General features: G+C 38.4%; 1 protein-coding gene across 1 annotated transcript; it reads left to right on the top strand.

Moving 5' to 3' along the window:
• Nucleotides 1–16,200: 16,200 nt before the first annotated feature.
• On the top strand, nucleotides 16,201–21,662 carry C7H2orf69 (chromosome 7 C2orf69 homolog). The gene is made up of 2 exons (XM_030277765.4): nucleotides 16,201–16,565; nucleotides 18,277–21,662. Exons 1-2 carry the CDS (start codon nucleotides 16,263–16,265, stop codon nucleotides 19,114–19,116), a joined length of 1,143 nt encoding a protein of 380 aa, XP_030133625.3. The 5' UTR covers nucleotides 16,201–16,262; the 3' UTR covers nucleotides 19,117–21,662.
• Nucleotides 21,663–22,659: the final 997 nt, after the last annotated feature.

The following is a 22,659-nucleotide window of genomic DNA, read 5'->3' as shown; positions in this document are numbered from 1 at the left end:
TGCAAAAATATTTCAAAGTCTGTCCCAAAATTCATTTACAAAGATATAAATGAGGAGGCATTGAAGTCAATTCAATTACAGAAGTAGAACAAGGACAGGTAAATAAAAACACAGGTGACAAAACAGAAGCCAAAGTTCAAGTTAAATAAAAAAATACCAAATAATCCTTGCTAAACTTGTCTAAATGCTTACTCTTAGAATGTGGAATTTTATATGAAACCCATGACCATGGGCTCCTATTTTAAATAAAACATAAGCAAGGAATAATTTTCATTATAAAGGAGAGTATCTGTTCTAAAAGAAAAACAAAACCAAACCCCTCTTGCTACTGAAAACTTTAAGATATTTCTTACTAATAATTTTGGGGAATTATTTCAAGAAAAAATTCTAAAATACAAAGTTTGTGGTCTAGTGGTCTATCTCCTCACCTATTCTTCCACTTCCCAGAACCACGGAGTACTGTACCAAAAAACTAACTCCAAGACCCCTGCTACCAGCATTGTTCTGTAAGGTACAACTAATAGAGGTCACAAACCCAAAAAAAGCCTTCACAAAAAGTAAATTATATTAGGTTTCAGAAGCTTCTGTCAAAGCTTACCTGCAAATAGAATGGAAGAACAAAGAGGGCAAATTGATGAACCTCCCTCCAAAGAGATGCTAAAGAGCTACTTGCAGTACCTTATTCTGTTCTGAATAAGTCAGGCAGCACAGTGAGAAACAACACTTTGAGTAGTGACCCAGGTCTGATCTCACTGCACAAACCCGTAAAGCAAAAATCATTCAAGTTGCACTACTGTAACACTGGAAACAGCTCTACAATGCCATTATGCATAGCAACGTGTGGATGAGACTTAAATATCTACAAAAGAAAATAAAGATTCAGCAAAGAAAATCTGAAGGACCTGTAAACTAAATAACAATAAAAGAAGTGCCTATACACAAGATTGATCATAACCAAGCATCTTACTACAATTCAGTGTTAAAATAAGATGTTTAAGCTGAGCATATATTTCTCTTCTTCCACTTCTTCCTCTTAGAAAAATGCTTAATTCTTGCAGTTCAAGCTAGATGCACTACCCTCACAGGTCATAGTACTCAAAGTAACCAGTATATAGAATATAAACATGACTGGCATCCCTCTTGTTCCTTAAACCTTTGATTTCTCCCATAAAGCTCAAGCATTGTTTGCAGTGAAATGTGGTAAACAATTTGCTGCAACAACAGCAAATATAACCATGTTTAATTCAGACACTGTCATTACATTTCCTTTAACATTTGAAAAGCTGTTCCAACTCTTGGTCCAACTCTTCATTCACATGAAATATTCTAATGATTTCCTAAAGTACAGGGCTGTGCCCAGTGCTTTTCATCTCTTTGTTCCCTACTCCACAAACCTCAAAATTAGAAATCAGAGTAATAGGTAGAGTTGGAAAGCTGGGTGCATCTGATCCTGTGCTGATAAGATACAAAGGAGAAAAAAAACCCTTTCCTGAAGGAGATGGAAGTGTGCTATTTTATGTGGAATACACAGTGATCCTTTTACCACAAAGTTTTTTGCTTTAAGCCATGTTAGCCCTGCAAGTACTACTACAAACAGTTCAATATCAAAATACAGTCAAATTTCAAGCAAAATCAAATACCATACGAAAACAAGGGTTTGCTTTCATGCACATACAGTAGAAAATAAGATGGCAGCAGTTTGCCATGTTCTCAAAGAGTTGCAGTAGTGGCTTGTATGACCAGATTTCATTGGGAAGGTCATCGTAAGATGGAGACCTTGCATTCTCTCCTGCTTGGAGATACATGTGAGAATGTATCCATCTGTTAGAATAAAACTGGAAGTTTAATTTTGGTTTTTAAACATTTTAGTAAATAGTGCAAAATTCTTTCTGCAAGACAGGTAAAAATTTAGGCCTGTAGTTACAGCTTCTGCAGAATAATATGTATGCATTTTGGTACTTCTTCCTTTTTAGAAATTATTTATCCCACTGATATCAAATTGAAAGCTGTATATAAATTTAGATTTTCTTTTTTTAAGTCAGTACATTGTTATACACTTTACTGAAATTTTCTTTACTTTGAAGTCTATGAAGTCAGTGAAACTGTGATGACTTTCAGTGAGACACAGAATGGTGATTTGCTTGGCACTGCTCTTCCTGCAGTGGTCTACAAAAGCATGAGTACTGTTAGCTCCAGCTGAAGTCAGGAGGAGCTGAGGACATTCCTCACCTTTCATATCTGAGCTTGCTATTATCAGACAGCTCTCCAGTGGCAGATGTGCAGATGCACAAGGCATATATGTAACAGACTGCATAACAGCAAGATTTATACCATATGCCACAACAGTAATATTTTCATCTTAAATCAATGCTGAACTGAAAGGTTCAAATGAAATTATTACAAACCACAGATGTTCCACGGACAGAAAAAAATTTGCATAAAAATGCACTGCAGCACTAGAGCACACTTGAACGTGGAGACAAGTGAAAATCTGTTTTACTTTTTCACCCACAAATTTGCTCAAATTTGTCTCAGACTGTCAGTCATGGCTATTGGTTATAGAAACATAGCAGTAATTTCAATTGTCAGCAAGTGATTAACAGGGAATTTTATAAGTATAAAGAATTATTTATAGATCATTTAATAACCAAACATCTACTGAGGAAACTTTAATCTTTAAACTTTAAAATAAATGAAAGTCATTCAGTCTGAGAAAATAAATACACTGAGTGTCCAAAACACCCACTCAAAAACTATCAGCTCAGAATCTGAGCTCTCAATTGCATGCAATTGCCCATGTGCAAAATACCTACCATAAACAAATGCCCACAGCTATTTGATTAACAGTTCTGAATATTAAGCTATAGAAAGCAAATTTCTCACAATCTGGCAAGAGGGAGCAGCTAAATTCCTTTCTCCAAAATGCAGCTTTGCCATCTGTGTATCTTGAATATTATTCTTTTCAGTTCTCTGAGCAAAATTTGGGAGGTCCAAATTACTCAGTACAAATTTAATAGAGTCCTTTTCAGTGAAAGTGAAAGATGCTGTTATAAATCTTCTAACATTTCAGCCATACCATGCTGCAACAGACCCTCCCATGATTATAATAGCAGCGGGTTCTCAGTGAGAGGTCCCAGAGCAGTTTAATCTCAACTGCTGCTGCCCCACACATTTCACCATCCCAAGAAACATACTCAGTTTTAATGGAGAAAACTAACCAATAAAAGAGTGACTAATCCTGAGCAGAATGAGGCCTTAATCACACAAATGCCAGAAGCACTGGCAGGAAAGAGAAAAATAATGGAAATAGGAGCACAGGAGTATACCTGCTTTAACTTAGGTATTGCTAAGGAACCACATCCTGCAGTAGAAACTGCAAAAAATAGGAGCAATTTTAGATGATTCAAACTCTGACAATGCAGTTTTAAAGAAAACCACACAGGCCAGGGTACTGGGGAAAGTACTGGAACAGTTAACAGCACACACTTAGGGTGAGTGTAACCACTTCCTTTTCTTTTCTTTGTATATTTGATCAAGCTAGGGAATAAGAGGGTAAAAGCCAGGCTCTGCTTCCCCTACTGAAGGGGCAGAAAAGCTTAAGTGCTCAGGAGATCACAGCAACAAATTATGCTTCTGGTCAGGTTAATTTTAGAAGGGATTAATAACCAATTAAGAGATCCATGCTCCAAGTATAAACTGAAAGATAACTGATATTAACATGACCTGCAAACAAGACAACTTTTATGCGTGAAATAAAAATTCAGAAAATGTAGCACTACCAGAAGGGACCAGTCCTTTAAAAATTTGTATTATTGAAAATTTAGGAGCGGTACATCAAATATAATAAACAAAAACTCCTGTGCTCTTCCCTAACACTAACTTCATTTCCTCTGAGAACACAAGTAACCTGCATGTTACTTCTAGAATATGAATGTCTGACACAAAATGCATCCAGCCCTTGAAGTTAGGGTGATCTAACTCTTGAGATCAGCCAAGTGGTAACAGCTATGACAATACTCAAAGTTTCCATGTAAGCTGTTCATATGAATTATGCTGATTTTCAATCACTTCATCCCAAGTTGTCAAAAAGCACATATCAGCCTTTGCTCATCTGTGTTAGCTTGTTAACTATTAAACACATAGAGATGAAACCCATGAAGTACATGAAGCTTCAAAATATTGTTCAAGGCAGTGCTTTTCTAAAAAGCATGATTTCAGTAAGAGGTTTATTTGTCCTGAGAAGATTATATTTGCCTCAATGAATTTTGAATTCTAAGTAAAACTTCAAGTCCACGACTTGGATCCATTTTACAACCCTAGCTTTTCAATTTTTCAGATGCTTTTTCACAGATCAGTTTTGGAGCAAACATATAATGTTGTATGAGAAATGCCTGAGTTACCAGACAATAGAGTAATATTTGGAAATCCGGCTCCTCAATTAATGCTAGTTAAGCACTCAAGATGACTTCTGAACTTTAAAATTCTTGGTCTACAATTTTGTCATGAAACCCACATTTTTTGTGGCTTGTTCCATAATGACTATCCAAGTTTACAGTGGAAAATATGAGTAATGGCTACATTTAAACAGAATGGACTTCAGGAAAAATACTTGATCTGACAAAACAAAAGCAAACTGCAAGTCAAAATCAGCTTAGTAAATATGCCTCTTTAGCCTTTATTTGGTTCTTATTTCAAACACCCAGACAAGCATAAAAAAATCTAAATTGAGTTAGTACCTGTGGTACAGAAGCAATACTGAAGGAGGTAAGCTCAACTGTTGTAAAATGGTAAGGAATTGGATGAGGTACAGCATCATGGAGATCAGCATGAGTGGGATCAATGAATTCTGGGCCTGTGCCTTGGCATGCATCAAGTTTGCCAGACACCAAGGTATGCTGGGAGGCTTGCTACATGGCTGTTACAAGGACTAGCTCCACTTGGTGTTTATTTGTCTGCTGAATGCTTGCTAAAAAGTAGCTGCAAAGGGATGTGTTTAACATCAAAATACATATAACAAGTACACAAAAATAGGTTAAACATTCACAACCAAAAGAAACTAATCAATAGCAGGAGTACTAAAAAGCATAACAGGTACTCAAAGGAAAAGTCATCAGAATTTCCAGCCATGCTGCAAATAGTATTTTTGTACTACTGGAATCTGAATGAGTCTGAAGTTTGCTCTACACATGAAAACAGAGTAATCCTTGACAGTAGTTCAATAGAAAATGTAATTTGGGTCATTGTATCCTTGCTAATACAGCATCCAGTTCACCTGACTAATTGTAATCCCTCTCTGGTTTAGAGGTCTACAAACCACAGGATTATTTATAACAAATTTTTTTCAGCAGTACATTCAAGAACATCTCCTGCAATAGCTAAATGACAGCAACACGGCTCAGAGTCCCTAAAGCAAAACCGTATTATTGCATGTAATTTTGGGCAAATAAGATCTTTTGAAAGAACTTCAGGTCATACAAGGCCTACTTTCACAGATATTCATCCAGAATTCAAAGCTTAATTTTTAGATGGCAACTTGAATTTGCTGTGCAGCAAATAATTCAGCACTGCTACACTAACTATAACTAACAAAGGTTTAGAAACACCTCCAAAAAGCATGGATTTAAGGCACAGACTGACAACCTTGCATCCCACAAAGTAAATCATCAATGGAGCTTATTTGAGACCTAGAAGAAATATTACATTTCTTACAAATCTTTTGTAAGAATTCGTCGTGGCCACTGACCCAAATTCCAAGACATTAAACCAATTATGGTTAGTCAAGGCACTCTATTCCTTTCAAGAACAATAAAAAAATTCCTTTTAATATACATACATTTCCCTTTTGCTAACTTGCAGTGATGTTCATTTCCTTCTGAATGATAAATAAGAAATGCAACAATTTTCTTTCAGATTTAACTTGCCACCCTTTTTATCTACCCCATTCCTCTTCCTCTCAGAAAAAAAATAAAATAAAAAAAAAAAAAAAACTAAAAACAACCCCCAGAAAACTCTAAGGAGGTAGATTACTTACAAGAAGAAAGCTCACTGTAGGAAAAAACATATACCCAGTAATTCAGTTCTGCTGACTGCCTCAGTCACTGGTGATAGCACCATTCTGTAGACTGATCTGGAAAGAATGATTTAAAAAGAGGGACACAGTCAGGAATTTAAATGCTCTTGACTACTGACACACTTTGCTAAGCTATCTTGAGAAGGTCAGTTAACTTCATTGTGTGAATTTCCAAAAGGATATATTAATTTTATCCATCTTTAAATAAGATTTTCATCTCATCTTCAAAGCCATTCCAAAAAGGACTATGCTTTCACTTCTTACTAAAGCCAAAAGATTGTCAGATGGGGGCAGGTAAATTGTGATATTCTATGGCAATATGTGACACCATTCCCTAATTAAACGATCGGAATAAAACACAGTAATTAACATAAAATTATTCTAGATTCACACTGTTCATTTGTGCTTCCACGAACACAGCAGTTTAGGACTATTTATGTTCATACACTTCACAATTCATTAAAGGAAAGCTTTCAATGCCAAGATTTAAAATCCATATGTTTAAGATATATGATTACATATACATGCATCTTATAAAGTGAGATGGAAATTGCTTTCCCTTTTGTAAAATTACCTGGTGCATTTCATTAAGGCACACAAAGCTTACAGTCCTTCAGAGTGATTCAAGCTAGTGCCATCCAGTCTTCTTTCCATGGTCAGGGGCCAATTCTTTAAAGTACACCTCTGCTGACTGAGGACAGACACATGGGAGGTATTTTCAAGAGCACAGTATAAAATATATTCAGTCTTCATACATAGTCAGTGTAAGTTCCTTGTCTCCAGGTGACTTCTTAATCACAACTATCCAATATGTATATGCTTAATTTCTTTTCCTTTGCTACCTTTTCTACTCCTTTATTGCAGTTGCTAAAAATGAAGGCCTTTTATAAATACAAAGGTCTTTACTGAAAACAGACAAGATGTACTTCATTAGTCCCCTTTTATCCACCCACATCATTGTCCGTGTTACAAAGTAACACCTAAATAATAATTCATGTTCCAAAGATGGGCCTCTTGGCCTTCCTGTTGTGTGTTCCGCATGAAAGAGAAAGAAAAATGAGCTGATTTCAGAAAGACTAAACTTTCCACTACTCAAAAATGGAGCCTTAGAGATAACTACACAAATTCCTTTCAGCAGCAAGTAATGATTGGCATATACTTTTCTTCGGGCAAGAACAATAAAATTTATGTATCATTGTATTTTAGAATGATCAAAACTGAATCCATATTTAAGATTCTAGCTCCAAAACTTTGAAATACAATTAATGAGCACTTCTCTCTCCAAGTCACCAATGCCCGTTGCTCAAGAATAAGATATTAAAAGTTCAGTCTGCTGGACTCAACTTCACTCTGCAGAACAAAACCCCAACTATTCCTATGGCTTTGGGACAACAGCACGTTTAACAAAACTTTCCTAGCTGCACACAAAATGAAAACATCTTGCTTGTAACATTCCTTTTAGCAAGCATTTAACAAGAGTCTCCAGATTATAATCAAGCTTCTAACTGAAAGAATAAATGCTGACTCCTATTTATATGAAAAGCAGGATAAGTCAACCAATTCTAAATGTTCTGCTGTTCACTGCCAATTACATTAAATTCATATTCTTAGTTAAATATATAAAAATTTTAAAATATTTTCAACTGTTTACAGTATCAATCCAAACAAAAATACTAGTACATTAGAAGACCAGATTTTAAAATGACAAACAAAGTGGCATTATGTAGACCCAAAAGCATACACTGAAGTTTTAATTTGTTCAGTGGTACAATTTAATATACTTGTAACCTCAGGTAACAGATTCCCGATTTATTTGCCATAATTCTATTGATAAAGGCCTGTGGTCTTGCATGGCAGGCAATCCTTCCTAGGTTTAGCTGATATTTCTTCTGTTCTGAGCAGTGGTTTGATCAGAGGTCCTTTTCGGAGGTTCTCTAAGCACTCCCTGGCACTTAACTCTTACTAGGCCCAATTCTATTATTTTTCTACAAATGACATCTGGCTGAGATCTACAACAGAACCTTTTGTGTAACTTTTCTTTTTCAGCACATAAATATTGTGTTTCTATTGCTTTGCAAAGAATAAATATCTTTATAAGAGAGTTTACTTATGTTGACATTCAGCACCTCCCACACCTTACAAAATGGAAGAATAATTATGTGATTCTAGTGATCTATCAAAGACTGATGAGCCACAATAATAGTTTTAATAACTGACCAGCAATCCAAGGCTTGAATTACTAATGTACACTTTTCAAGTTTTAAAGTTCATCACTAGAAATGTGCCTAAAACTGCCAGGAGGAGAGTCCTATTGTGACAGACAAACTTAATGCATGCTGCAAAGGGCTGACAATCCACTCATCATTTGTCTGTTCATGAAAAACACAAGAGACTGTATTACAGACTGATACAATTCTGATCTCTGCTCTAATGTTTGGCCTACTCACTCCTAATAAATTCCACAGAGAAGCCCAAAAACTGTTTGAAAACAGTCTGCAAATAAATAGAATTATTTTTGTTAGTCATTCAGTACTGAAGTACTACTAATTTCCTTATGGATAAAGTAAACATAAAGCTTCAAGTTTCACTGGCAATCCTGTCATTTAAAAACAGGAAAAAAAATAGGACAAATCCCCCCACCACTGCAAACCATCCAGCTGGTGATCCTGATAGCTACAGACTACAGTTAACTGATAGTGATGTAAACTCCTTATGCCAGCTTGCTTAAGCACAGAAGCACAAATGCACATAATTAAGATCTGATGTTTGCTTTTTTCCTCCAAACACAAATGCAGTATTTGTGTTTGAGCACTGGCAGTAACAACTGTGAACTATGCTATTAATGTCTGATTTAAAAATGCTTGTGGCAGAATTCTGCCTAGAGGAACAAAAATAAAATGCATTCAGACAAAGCAACAGTGAAAAGTGCATTAAGAAAATTAAAAGCAGTGATTACAGAAGAAAATAATGTATTCTCCTCTCAGAAAGTTATTTATGTATAACATTTCTTAAAATGGTTCCAAACACTGCCATTCTCAATAAAAGCTAAATTTCTGAGAGGATATATTTTTAAAGTATATGGGAATTCTTGTTTTATTAAAAGGGAGAAATATAGTTCAGTACCCTTGTTGCTTATTTTCCTCAAGCATTTTTCAGGTTAACTAAATTGGTACTAAACGGTCCAGGAACCTAGATGCATTTATAATTTTATTTATTAACTCAGGTTTAAGAATTTGTATCTTAAAAAAATACATCACAGAACTGAGGCTTCTTAACTTCAGTAAGGGACACAATGAAAACTATCTTCAGTTTAAAGAATTTCACACCAAACTGAGGCATCCATTTACTAGACAGTCTTCCAAGATGATCTCTGGCTCTAAATCAGTATCTGAAGATGCATTTTTTTCACTGAAGATCCATGGATTTCAGCTCTCTGTTGTGTCTATAGTAGGACTGTAGGAAATTGTCCTCTCACCTGTTCCTATTGAAGAGTTCTGTAGTTTGGTACTGCTGTATAAAACCATCCTACAGCTTAGTCTTTTTTCAGAGATATGCGCAAAAAAAAAATTCTGGCAATTATTTTTCTGAACTTTTAAGACCATACAAGGCCGAACACAGTCAAAGTAGAGGCTTTGGAAAACCACGACCCAGGTAGGCAGAAAACATCCACCCTGTTATTGTCTCACTGTGTGGGGGTTTTCAGCAGCCACTTCTGCCAAAGCATCCTGCCAAAATTTGTCAATTCATATTGCCATCAGTCACATTGCTTCCACTGGTAGATTTAACAAAAACAAGTTTTCCTAAGGTAGCACCAAGTGAATATTGATAATCAGTTAAGGAGAGGGTATTTTTTTGTTTGGTGATATGGGATTTTTTTAATGTTCTTTTGATTTGTGGGATTAGTTGGCTCTTTCTCGGAAAAACACAAAGGGCAAATCTATATCAGTTAGAAACGCTGAATGGCACTGGGTATTCTGAAGATGGACTTTTATTCCAAATGCAGCTGAGTGAAGTTACAGGAACCTCCTGATAGAACAAAACATCATTCTGCATGTACATCACATGGCCTTAGAACAACAAGTAAGAAGATTAGAGAAGATTTCACTTCAGGTCAACAAGGCCTGCAATATGCTTTTCAGTCTTAGGTTTCACATGTGCTTGGTTGAGATGAATTAGAAAATTACAGAATGGCTGAAGCTGGAAGAGATATTCTGAGACATCTGGACCAAGTCACCTTCTGATAGCAGGTTCAGCTTGGGCAGATGGCTCAGGACATCTGAATATCTCCAAGTATGGAGACCTGGCCCAGTGTTTCACCACCTTTACAGTAAAGAAGTATTTCCTTTTATTTAAATGTAGCTTCCTGTACATCAGACAAGTGGGAAATAAGCCTCACCTTCTAATCACAGAAGTTCCTTCTGGGACAAGAGGAATATTAAAACTCCATAGGAGTATTAAAAAAAAAAATAGATACATTCTTAGCAAATCAAAAGGAATTTCTTTACTTAAAACAGATTGTTATAGGCATCATCTGGAGATGTACTTACCACTGCAACTTGACTACTTTTGTGCTCTAGAGGAATAAAAATTTGAGATTTCTAGTATGCAGTAAATAGCAAAAACTTCAATTCACCATATTGCACAAGCACATATATAATTTTATGCCTGCATATGAAAATAAGTATTTTGATAAAGCTGAACAAAAGAAGGTGCTTAAATGCTTCAATTAGTAATAATTTAAGTTAGCGATACCTTTTCTTACAGCCTTACATGTATTACATGTGCTAAAATCTTCCAAGTCTATGTACAAGTAAAAGGGATATTCCTCATCCACAGAAGCACTGACCGTGACAGGATTATTTGCATTAAGAGCAATGAAGAATTGCCTGATACTATAAAGTAACAAACATTGCCTGTGACATACTTTCCATTGTCATTACATATGGGAGAATATAACTGGAAGCTGTAGAGTCTGTATCCACTGGGTATCATATGGCTAATTCTGTCCTTTATTTCATATAAACATACTGTATTTGAGTAATTTTTTTTTTTTTTAGATCAGCATCCCATAAACAAATGAGCTAGCACAGAGTCATGAGCTTATGTAGTACTCTTCTAAGAAAATACTGTTCTCTAACAAACAAGTAATTTCAAGTTGAGTACCTACTTGCCTACTATATGTGTAAGGTACATGAAAGCATCATCTCAAACCATTTTTGGAAGGAAAAGCTAAATTGGATACGGTATAAATTCCAGAAACCCATGGTGCAAGGATACAGACTTCAGCCAAATTCTGACCTTATTTCTGTGCATGTGGCAATCCAAGTTAAAAAAAAAGGAATGGCAGAAGTTAGGCTCATGTTGAATGCATTGCAATATACCCATCTACAAAGCCAGAATATTCTAAGGAAAAGAAGAAAGAAGGGAAATTGGGATACAAGCACACACAAGCCAAATTTTCACTGCCAAACCTCAGACTGCAGAAATGATTAGGGGACTGAGCTTTGTCAAATTCTTTAAGCAAAAAAAATCCCCTTTTATTACACTCCTTGGGCCACTGTGCGTTCTTTTAAATCTCAAACAGATTTTCTAATTTATATTGATTTACACCAGGCATCACAGAGCTTCCTTAAATCCCAAGTTTTTTGTAAACTTAGATAAACTCCAAAGCACAGAAACTTGTAATTGTTCAACTCGTCATGAACAGCAGAACTACCTATATTTTTTTAGGGACTCCTGCCCTTTGCTCATAATTTTTCTATTAAAGTAATTCCAGTCCTTTCTGCTCACTGTATCTTCTGAGCACTGGAGCAGGACAGAGACAGCACATGCATGCTCCAGTGTGACTCTGCACACAGAGTCACCATACTGAACTTTCAGCCCATTATGTTCAAACATGCTGTATAAAAGCTGAATTCCCCCAGCTTTTGGTCAGTAGAGGCATTAATTTGAATAATCCTAATCTATTAATTCATCAATTCTCCTAATCCTTCCACATTACTTGCTCTGCAAGTTCTACTCTTCACTTACAGCAGCCAGCAGAGTAATTGAAAATGACTGATAGAAAAGTATTAGAAAGGTAGATAGAATCAAGATTAAACAAAACGAATTTCCACAGGGAAACAGAAAAGAGAAAAGGGTATTTTAAACAGTACAGTATTTTCCAAATACTTTATACACTCTGATTTTCTCAGCACTAAAAAAGCTGAGATCCTATATCCTGTTTTTCAGCAGCTTCTCCACACAGCTGACATAAAAGAAACATGGATTTACTTCTCATGCTGAGAAGTAAATTATTCTTTTATTCTCACTTTCATACAACTCAGTAAATTGCCCAGAGAGTGATTTATTCTCCGCTATGATCTCCTGAATATCTTATACCCACACAAAAGATGGATGCTGGCAGGCAGAGCTGTCAGTAGGAATTTCAGCAGAAGTAAATTGTTTATTACTTACAATGCAGCATAATAGCTGTAATTTCATTTGAACTGTTGCCACTAATAGAACTACAAGCCAAGACCTAGGCGTTCATCACTGTGCAGCCGCTGAGATTCCTCTGTGCACACTTCACCGCAGATGCAGGTAGCTCTGTCCTGGAAGTGTTATTGTACCTGAAAGAACGACAAGCCAGGCCTGGCACTTTCTCTCTGTAGTGAAAGACACAGGTGAATATCAGCTGCTAAGGAGTTTCCCATCAGTATTTCACAGGTGCTTTCACAGCTATTCCGATCCTCTGCCAAAATGCAAACTAGCAATTTCAACACATATGCATTGAAAAATGTTTAAAAGGAAACTAAAATATAATACACAGATACTCAAATATGTGTACATATACACTGCACATTAGTTGGGCAGGAAGCATGTTTTTCTGTAGCATGTTCTTCTGAAATATTACATCTCCTACGTATGAAGACATAGAAATTCAAATACCTTAAATACTTGGCTAAAGATCATATCAGCAGATAGTTGTTCTTCACCTAGACTTTTGGTGAAGCGCCTATTAAAATGCTGTCTTTTACGTGCTATGGCTAAAACAAACTACAGGTTGTTTTCTTGGTCTAAAAAAATGTATACAACCTGAATTATATTCTATGCTGTTTATATATGCCCTGAATGGAAGATCAGGATTAGCATACATGCTATAAAGGCAATGAAACACAGCCAATTTCAGAAAAAGTGCTTTGCATATAGTAAAAACAACTTTTGCTGTGTATCCTTTCTACTCAGAAACTGCAGATTTGTCTGCCTCCAACAGGTTAAACGAATTAACCACCCTGCAGGCAGCCCCAAGGGTCTATATGGGAACTCAGACTCTGAAGAGGTGAATAAGCCATTAGTTCTCTCCAGAGGAATTAGCTTTTATATACGTGTCTCTCATCACTGCTAATCTACCATAATACAGATTCTTTCTGCCAAACCCCCTGAAATGTATGAGCAAACATCCACAAAATCTGGAAAAACGCTATACATTTCACTTCCCTATCCTACCTACAGGAGGGAAAAATGAGCAGTGAACTGCACATGCAGGACAGGCTGTTCTACTGGCAATTCAGAGGTCAGCTCATGACTGATCTTGTGTATGAAAACTGTGAGGGCTGCTGTGGGGAAAGAAGAGCGGATGTGGTAAAAGAAGCAGCATGTAAAAAGAAAAGGCCTTTCCTTTTCCAATAATAGAGAGCATAGCAAGCAGAGAATTAGTAAATAGAAGACTGGAGACATGAAGCCTCACAGACAAAAGGACAAACATGACGGCTGGCAAGGCCTCTCAAAAATACAGTATTTCGTGCCTCCATTGGGCGATATGTGTAAGGATTAATACACTCAGTTACCGAATCTACTTGCATATTGCAACAGTCACATGACAAAGATTGGAAGAAAACTTAGAGCAATCAGTCACCATTAAAATTTATAATATATCACAGAAGATTTCTTTGATTTCTTTGAGAGTAGGAATAAATTGGTGCTTTCTATTTCAAGTGGGGAAAACAGATCATGTACACCATTATTTCGTATAATCAAAAGAAAGTCCATTCTCCAATTTTGGTCATGGTGTGTGTCTGAATTCTGACTAAGATACAGACTAATTTCCATGTTCTTCCATAAGGTTCATGGAGCATTTTGGATGAAGATGAAAGCCTGTCTACAGCCTTATGTATTAGCTATAGTTACTTGGACCCAGTTGCATCATGAACACACTAAGGTTAAGTAAGTATTTCTGGGCAGAAGTACCAGCATCGCCTTTGGTTACTGTAACTATCCCCACAATGGGAATAATGCCTGTAAACCCTTCTGGGCAAGCTAATCTCTCATCTCCAGAAACAACTGGAGAGAATATAGCCCACGGGAGGAGAAGAGCACCAATTTTTCTTCACAGTACTGACAGTAATTATTCATGTTTCTCAACAATAATTACTAAATCGAAAACTTTCTTTCGCCTGACCACTTCTTTCCAGTGGATCCCTGCTTTTTTGTCAGGTATCAATAATTGTAATAGAGCTGCGCCTATGTAAACAAACCTTAGCAATCAAGGTCCAAATATACAGATTTTCAGAGCACAGCCATTTTCCTCTATTTATGTAGGCATTTTTTTAAATTACCTGCTTCATATGAGAAAAGCAGAGCACTAGTTTCTTCTTATGCATATGCATTTCGTAGATATTATCTAGTATTTATTCAGTAGAGTACCTAGTAGGGAACAGAAGTGAGAATGTTTCATTAGTCCACCTAATTAAGTTTTAGTGTCAGCACGGACATGAATTGCTCAAAATTGGACTGTGAAAATCTTCCTGCATTAACTGAAATAAACAGTTAAATGAAGGAGCTAGAGATTTTTTTCCTAAATAATTTTGCACCATTAACAGAGGCATTGTGAAAGTTTCCACTACAAACATAGCCTTAGGGCTTGCTCACAGAGAAAAAAGGTCTAGAACACATTGTACAACAATATCTCCAAAATTCAAACCAGGAGAAAGGGGACGTGCTTGGGGAAACTCCGAAGCGAACACCTGAATGTTTTTATCGGCGCTGATACGGACTTTTCAAATCGCGCCGCACAGCGCCATCTTCAGGCGACCAAAATTTGGATTTTTCCTGGTCTTCGCGAAAAAAGCTGTAACCATATCAAATCTAACATTCATACAAAAATGTTACTAGAGATAAGATTTTAAAAAAAGCTATTTTAATAAAAAACTATAAAACTTAAATCACCAAACTTTTAAATTTATCTCTGCTATTCCAATAAATGTGAATAAGCCACTCTCAAGTATTTTGCTGGTTTCTAGCTTGCTACACTAACAAATAACCTTAATGTCACCATATTTCCTTGTTGAATTTTCCAACAAGAAGAAATCAGTTAGTAGTGTGATTACTTGATTAAGCAATTAGTGTTTCATTGATTCTCCTTTCTTGAGCTCCTCAGCTGACAGGAGACAGGCTTGGTATTCAGTAGTTTTGTAGGTTTGCATACAAGTGTTTTTAAGTAGATTAAGAAGATAGAATCAAAGAAAAATATGAGATATCAAAATTCTAGAAAAGAGAACGTTGAATGCTTAGAAATAAACTAAAGGCTATGTTGCCTCGCTTTGTTTGCGGTGTAAAATACGAAGTTCTCACCAGTACACGTGAAAGCTTTTCTTCCAATGCAGCAGAACTAGTGTAACCAAAGCCACTTTTTGTATTTTTTTAAATACAACCAGCACTTTTTGGAGACCGGTTTGGAAATAAACGGCTCTACGTGGAGCGCCAGAGCCCTCCCAGTGCTGCAAGTTCCGCAGCCGCACGCCGAGGCCGCTCGCCACGGCTCCCTCAGGAGCCCCGGGCTCAGGGCGGCGCGAGCGCACCTGCTCCCTCACGGCCCCGCGCGCTTCCCGCCGCCGCCCTGGTAACGGCTTCGTGACGTCATCGCGGCGCGGGCGCACGTGCGACGCCCCCTGCCGGGTCTCTCCCGAGAGGGCCGCGGGCGGGCGGTGCCGGGGGCGGTGCCGATGGGCAGTGCCGGGGGCGGTGCCAGTGGGGGTACCGGGGGCGGTGCCGATGGGCGGTTCCGGGGGCGGTGCCAGTGGGGGGTACCGGGGGCGGTGCCGATGGGCGGTTCCGGGGCGGTGCGATGGGCGGTGCGGCGCGCGGGCGGTGCGGTGCTCGGGCGGTGCGCAGGCGCGGCGTGCGGGCGGGCGGTGCGCGGAGCGGCGCTCCCATGAGCCGGTGCTGCCGCTCGGCCGCCGCCGCGCTGCTGCGGGGGGTCGCCGGCCCCGCCGCGCTGTGCCTGGGCAGCGCCATGAGCCTCTGCGGGGCGCCGGCCGCCTGCGCCGCGGGGCCTGCGGGCGGTGGCGGGGCGTTGTCCGCGGCGCGGCTGAGCCCGCCGTGGCTGCGGCTGCCCGAGGTGCCGGGCGCCGAGCCGCACCGCACCAACGAGCTGCTGCTGCTGCCGCCGCCGGCCCCGCGCGGCCCGGCCCCGTCGCCGCAGCACCACGTCGTGTACTTCCCGGGGGACGTGCAGGTACGGCGCGCGGGTGCGGGCGGCCGGCGATGGGGGCCCGGGCGGAGGAGCGGCGCTGGGCGGGAAGCGGCGCCGGACGGACGCGTCCCCGGAAGGGCTGCGCGGGTGGGCATTGCCCGGCTCCCGCCGCGGCCGTCGGGGCACCTCGCTGCCCCGCACGGTGGGGCACAGGGAGCGGGAACGGGCCCTCCGGAAACCTCCGCTGGAGCAGGATGGGAGGGGAGCGGAGGGGAGGTGAGCCGTCTTCACAGAATCACTTAGGTTGTTGGGTTGGAGATCATCGAGTCCAACCTGTGACCAACACCACCAAGTCCGCGAGACCCTGGCGCTAAGTGCCATGTCCAGGCTTTCCTTCAACACCTCCAGGAACGGTGACTCCACCACCTCCTGGGCAATCCATTACAATATCTAATCACCCTTTCTGTGAAGGGTGCTTCCTAATGCCCAACCTAAACTTCCCCTAGTACGACCTAAAACTGTGTCGTCTTGTCGCCTGGAAGACACCGACCCCATCTGGCTACAGCTCCGTTCAGGCACTTAGAGGGAGCAATAAGGGCTCCCCCTGAACCTGCTCTTCTCCAGGCTGAACACCCCCAGCTCCCTCAGCTGCTCCTCACAAGACTTGTGCTCCAGCAGCTCCATTGCCCTTCTCTCGACTCACTCCAGCCCTATAGCACTGCCTGAGGGTGACAGTGACAGGGATGGCAGTGTCTGAAAGCATGGCAGACAATGGAGACAAGACAACAAAACCCTAAGGTGCCCGGTTGTTCTCCCCAGGCAGAGCACCGTGCAGGTGTATGGACATCCCAGACTCTGCCCTTTGGGGATTCCACAGGCTCTGACGCTTTCTCAGCCTGTCCTGAGAAGGCACCTGTGGTCTCTTGAGTTGGTAAGAAATTGCAGAGACTCTGAAGTGCCCAGGCATAGGGTTTGACCTGCCTAACATAACATGTTCTGGTAGCCAGCTAATCCCAATTGTCATTACTGCTTCTCAAAAGCCTTCTTCTTCAAGGGAAAAGGCTTTTCCTTCTGTCAAGTAAAGATGCAGAATTTTGTGTGTTTTTATTTTAAGGATTGGGATGGCCTATGAAGACTTGTCTGATTGACATTCTTGCATATGGCTTCATTATTCCTTAGTAAAATAAATGAACTAGTATTCTTTGCCATTAAGATTTCAGACAGGAGGTTCATTCATGACTTGGGGGTTAATTTCTTTCCATCTATGCCCTCTCTGGATGTGAATAAGGCAATAAAAATTTCTGGATATTTTTGTTTCTGTATAAAATAAAGAAAACGTGCTACAAAGTTTTAAGTCTGTTTTTGTTTTGTCAGATAATCAGTATTTCTGTAGATAGAGATAATACAATAAAATTATGTATTCTGTGTCATACTAAGTTGAATAATACTTTAATTTTCTTTTTGTGTGAAGTCGACAAAAATTATGAATATTTTCATGTGCTGACTTTATTGTATTGATCTTGGGGACATTAAAAATATATGATAAAAAATATTACAGTAAGCAAGTCAAAATATACCAGTTTCTTTTATGTGCTTCTTATTCTGCAAAACTTAAAAAGTGGGAGGCTCTAATGCATGGTTTTTTGGTTTGTTTTTTTTTTTTTTACAGTCCTTCTTTATAAATATTAATACATTGGAGCTGAATCTTTTCACAATGTAGTAATGCATCTTTTCTATTTTTTTAATTTTTCAGAACTATCATGACATCATGTCTTGCCACCCAGAAAACTTTCAGTGGGAGCACTGGAGTTTTGAAAATATTGCTACTATACTTGCTCGCCGGTTCCCCAATAGCTTTATTTGGGTGATAAAGTGTTCTCGAATGCACCTGCACAAATTCAGTTGTTATGACAATTTTGTGACGAGTAACATGTTTGGAGCACCAGAGCACAGCACTGACTTTGGAGCTTTCAAGCATCTCCATGCTTTGCTGGTTAATGCATTCAGACTCTCTCAGAATATTCTGCTGTCCCAGAAAAGTGTGCATGGTGTCAGCAAGGATGCAAAAATAGCTGCTTGTAAATCACAGCCGCAGTCTGTTCCTACAACAAATGGCTGCTCACCCAAAGGAAGGGAGAGAGATTGTGAATGCTCTAATAATTCTGCTGTGAACGTCATGGTACCGACTGCTGTAGGTGCAGCATCCTTTACTTTGATTGGCTTCAGCAAAGGTTGTGTGGTTTTGAACCAGCTGCTTTATGAGCTGAAGGAAGCCAAAAAAGACAAGAATACAGATGCCTTCTTAAAAAACATAAAAGCAATTTACTGGCTGGATGGTGGTCACTCAGGAGGAAGCAACACTTGGGTTACTTACCCTGAAATGCTGAAAGAACTTGCAGAGACAGGAATTAAAGTTCACGCTCACGTTACACCGTACCAAGTGTTTGACACAATGAGGTCATGGATTGGGAGAGAGCACGAGAAATTTGTACAGATACTTGAAGAATTTGGTGTGGAAATAAATGATCAACTGCATTTTGCTGATGAAGTTCCCTCCTTAGACAACCATTTCAGAGTTCATGAAGTATTTTGAGACTGTATGTATATGAACAGTATATCCTTTGCAGAAGCACTTTTAACACTGTTGTCATCTAGATTTTCAGCTTTGAGCAGATGCTTTCTAAGCAGAATACTAAATCAGTTCTGTGTTGCTAATAGATACTATATATAAATTTCTGTAGCTCAAAAAGACTTATTGGGACCCCATAACTGTAACAGATGTTGTTTTTTGATTCCTGGAAAAAAGTGTTATGAAGAACAATTCTAGGCACGTTTTTTTGTTAAAAGTGAATGTTTATTCTTAAACTGTTGGCAGAATTTTTAGTCCTGGATGTCTAATATCAATAACTGCATGTAATGGGACTTTAAAGTATTTGGGAATTTCAGATGTGTAGATACTTCAGCTGAGTGGCTTCCAGGGCTAAAACTATTGCTCTTTGTCAATAATAGATGTAAGGTTAGGTTTTTTTTGTTTACGGAAATTGATTTTAAGAAGAATGTTAGTTATATATTTTGCAGAGACCTGTTTTATTAGGTAATTAAATCTTCCAGTTTTGTAATGTCTCCTGTTTGAAACAAAGTCACAAACACTCACCTTTGGAATAATAGTGCCAATGCATTTCTCTTCCTAATGTGCGCCTTGCCATTTCTGTCACTCTAAAGTTTAATTAATTAATTGTGTAGTATCTGCTAGTGAACAGCCATTTCACCTGGGGGCTTGAAAATTTTGAAGTAGGTATGTTAATGAGGAATGTTGATTAGAGTGTAGCTTGTTCGTGTTTCAAGATACCTTGCTGTTGCTTTGCTAACTTCTGTAAGGACCAGCAGTAATTCCTTTATTATCACATCAAGAGGTGAAATTCCTACCTTGGGATGGCAAGATTTTACTTGGTAATTACTGCATTGATGTTGTTCTTAATCAAGTCATAAAAGTTGCATTTAAAAAATTCAGACTATGTTGACTGTAACTCTTTCAAAATGCCTCAGTTTTAAAATCTATTATTTCCTTTAAATGCACTGCAATAGTTGCTTCTAGAGCCATCCAAAAATCTTATTTTTGGAGCCTAATTTTTCCTACAGAAAAAAAAAAAAAACAAAACCTCTAAATAGAAAGCCAGCCAGATTTGATGCAAAAGATGTAATCTGGTTCAGACACCAAACCTGAGAGTTTTTAAGAAAGAAATACTGAAAGATGGACAATGATGGTATTAATTGAACTTTTCTACTGTTGTAAGTAACTTCCCATTTAGCTACAAAGCTTAGACTCATTCTTAAAGACAACTGCAGTTACTAACAATGAACCAGTAACTCCAAATGGTTTTGGATTTCCTGGAAGTATAGGAATACAAAAGTAAGTTAGCAAAACACTGAAGATTACACAAACAGTAGTGGCTAAGTTCTGAAAAAAGGCATTTTATTCAACTTTGGTTCTATGTTTGATGGCTTAGTGACATCTCTGCCCTGCTCCTTGATTCCTGTGACCCTTACACTGTGGAAAGGAAGTTTCTTCTGTTGGCATCATTAAAACTTACAAGGTTTCCTATAGACAACTTTTGAGAGAAATTGTTCACATCAGTGATCACTGAATAATGAGAAAAGTGTGTTGTACTCACTAAGAAAATTTTCTTGACACTCAAAATATTGAGGGTGATAGAAAGGATTATGCATACAGTGTGCACCTTACAATTTGAAAGATAACTATATCACTAATAATAATGTGCCCAGTTCATCAAAAGAAATCTATTTTAATTGGAGAGAAGTGCAACATGCAAACAAACTCTAAAGCACCTGAAATTTAGTTCCATCTGCTTTTTAATTTTAGGCTGTTTCTTGGAGATTTTGTTCAATCCTATTTGATGATTGCCATCTTAATAGGCTTATAATGACTTTTTAATGTGTTTCAAGGAACATTTTTTTCCCCTTTATGGTCCTTTTGATAACATCTGCAGCATATGTGAGGATTTTTTTCTGTAAAGGAAATATAGTTCACCTAAAGAAGTGGTTTTAACAGAAAGCCTGCAAATGGCTTGAAATATATTTAGCCATCCACTTACAAAATAGTATTTTAAAAAGCAAATCAATAAAAACCCCAGAACTTTCTATTGCTTTTGCTCCCTCAGTTTCAGACTGACTAGGCTAAGTTGGATGCGCTAACACTTGCCCAATTAAATAACACTGCAGATCAGAGAACAATTTCTAAACAATTCTGTGCCTGCCAAAACATCAGAGCTACGTTGTTGCAAGCTTTTGGAAATAGCTATTAAAATATTGACATTGTCTTCAAAAGTTTCTGGATGGCTGTCCTGTTAAAATAATACTAACCTGTTTGATGGAGGCTGCCTACAATAACTGTTAAATAGGCTCAAGTGTTGCTGCATTACTTTGAAGAATAGGCACTTTGTTGTAAAACTAATCTTGTTATGAGACCTCGTGTTGTGGAGGGAAAACTGACTGGTTGTTTTTCATTCTTTAAACAGCTGTAGTACTCTGTTGGAATGTGCCTCTGTCATTCACTACAATGCATGCTAAAAATAAATTTTGCAAACTATGTAGAAAATAAACTATTTCAAATGAGTGAAACCACTTTGATGTGAGTATAAAACCATCAAACAAGGAATGTGCAGTTTTGTGGATTAAGCTTTATCAGGTGTTTGTGGAGACCTAGTTTAAAAAATCAGAATTATTTGATTACTTTTCTTCAAGGAGGCTTTGTATTTGTGTAGTCAGCAGCCATACTTTTAAAACAGCTTACTGGCATCTCACAAACACAGGAAAGCTGGCATTGAAGCAGCCAAGGGTGGGACATTTCTATGTTAGGATAAAATAGGTCATGGTTTGCATATGCCTGTTTTTCAACAGTAACTGTAAAGGCAGTTTTTAATAAGCTTAGATGTAAATCCCTGAAGTTAGGTGGTTGTGCTTACAATGGTATAGTTCTGACATTTCTGTTTTCAACCTAGTAATGACTGGTGTTCTTGTAGTACATGCTTGTTTCTGGTACATTTGGAGACATGCTAACATGTACTAAACTGTGACTGCTAAATTCTTTTAAAGCAAGGCTTGATTCTCTGAAATTGTCCAGATGACTGAAAGTATTTTATTTTGTATGACTCTAAAATGCTAAAAAGTTTGGTAAACTTCTTCCTATCTGGGACTGATTTAGTCACATCTCTGCAAATGCTGATGCATTAATCAGTGTTGGCCCCTAATTTCGGAAGATGATAAAGGGTGCCATTGTTAACATGTGGCTGAAAGGAGCAATTTTCTCTGTCCTCCCATTGATAAAATCCTGCTGCCTCCCTGCACAAGCACTTTTATGGTAAGCTGTTCTATCTCTCTAAACAAACATTACTACTGATAGAGAAAAGTAACAGCAATGCTATATATATATATACATATATATATATATATATACACATATATACATATATATGTATATATATGTGTATATATATGTATATATATGTATATATATACATGTATACATATATATATATATACATATATATATATATTGTTAGGCTGTTACAACTGTGGATATGCACAGATAAAAATGATTGTGCATGAGCATGCACTG

The sequence above is a fragment of the Taeniopygia guttata genome, chromosome 7 (assembly GCF_048771995.1).
Source record: "Taeniopygia guttata chromosome 7, bTaeGut7.mat, whole genome shotgun sequence".
Classification (NCBI taxonomy): Eukaryota; Metazoa; Chordata; class Aves; order Passeriformes; family Estrildidae; genus Taeniopygia; species Taeniopygia guttata.
Note: the sequence above shows the minus strand (reverse complement) of the source record. Positions and strands in the feature narration are given on the sequence as shown.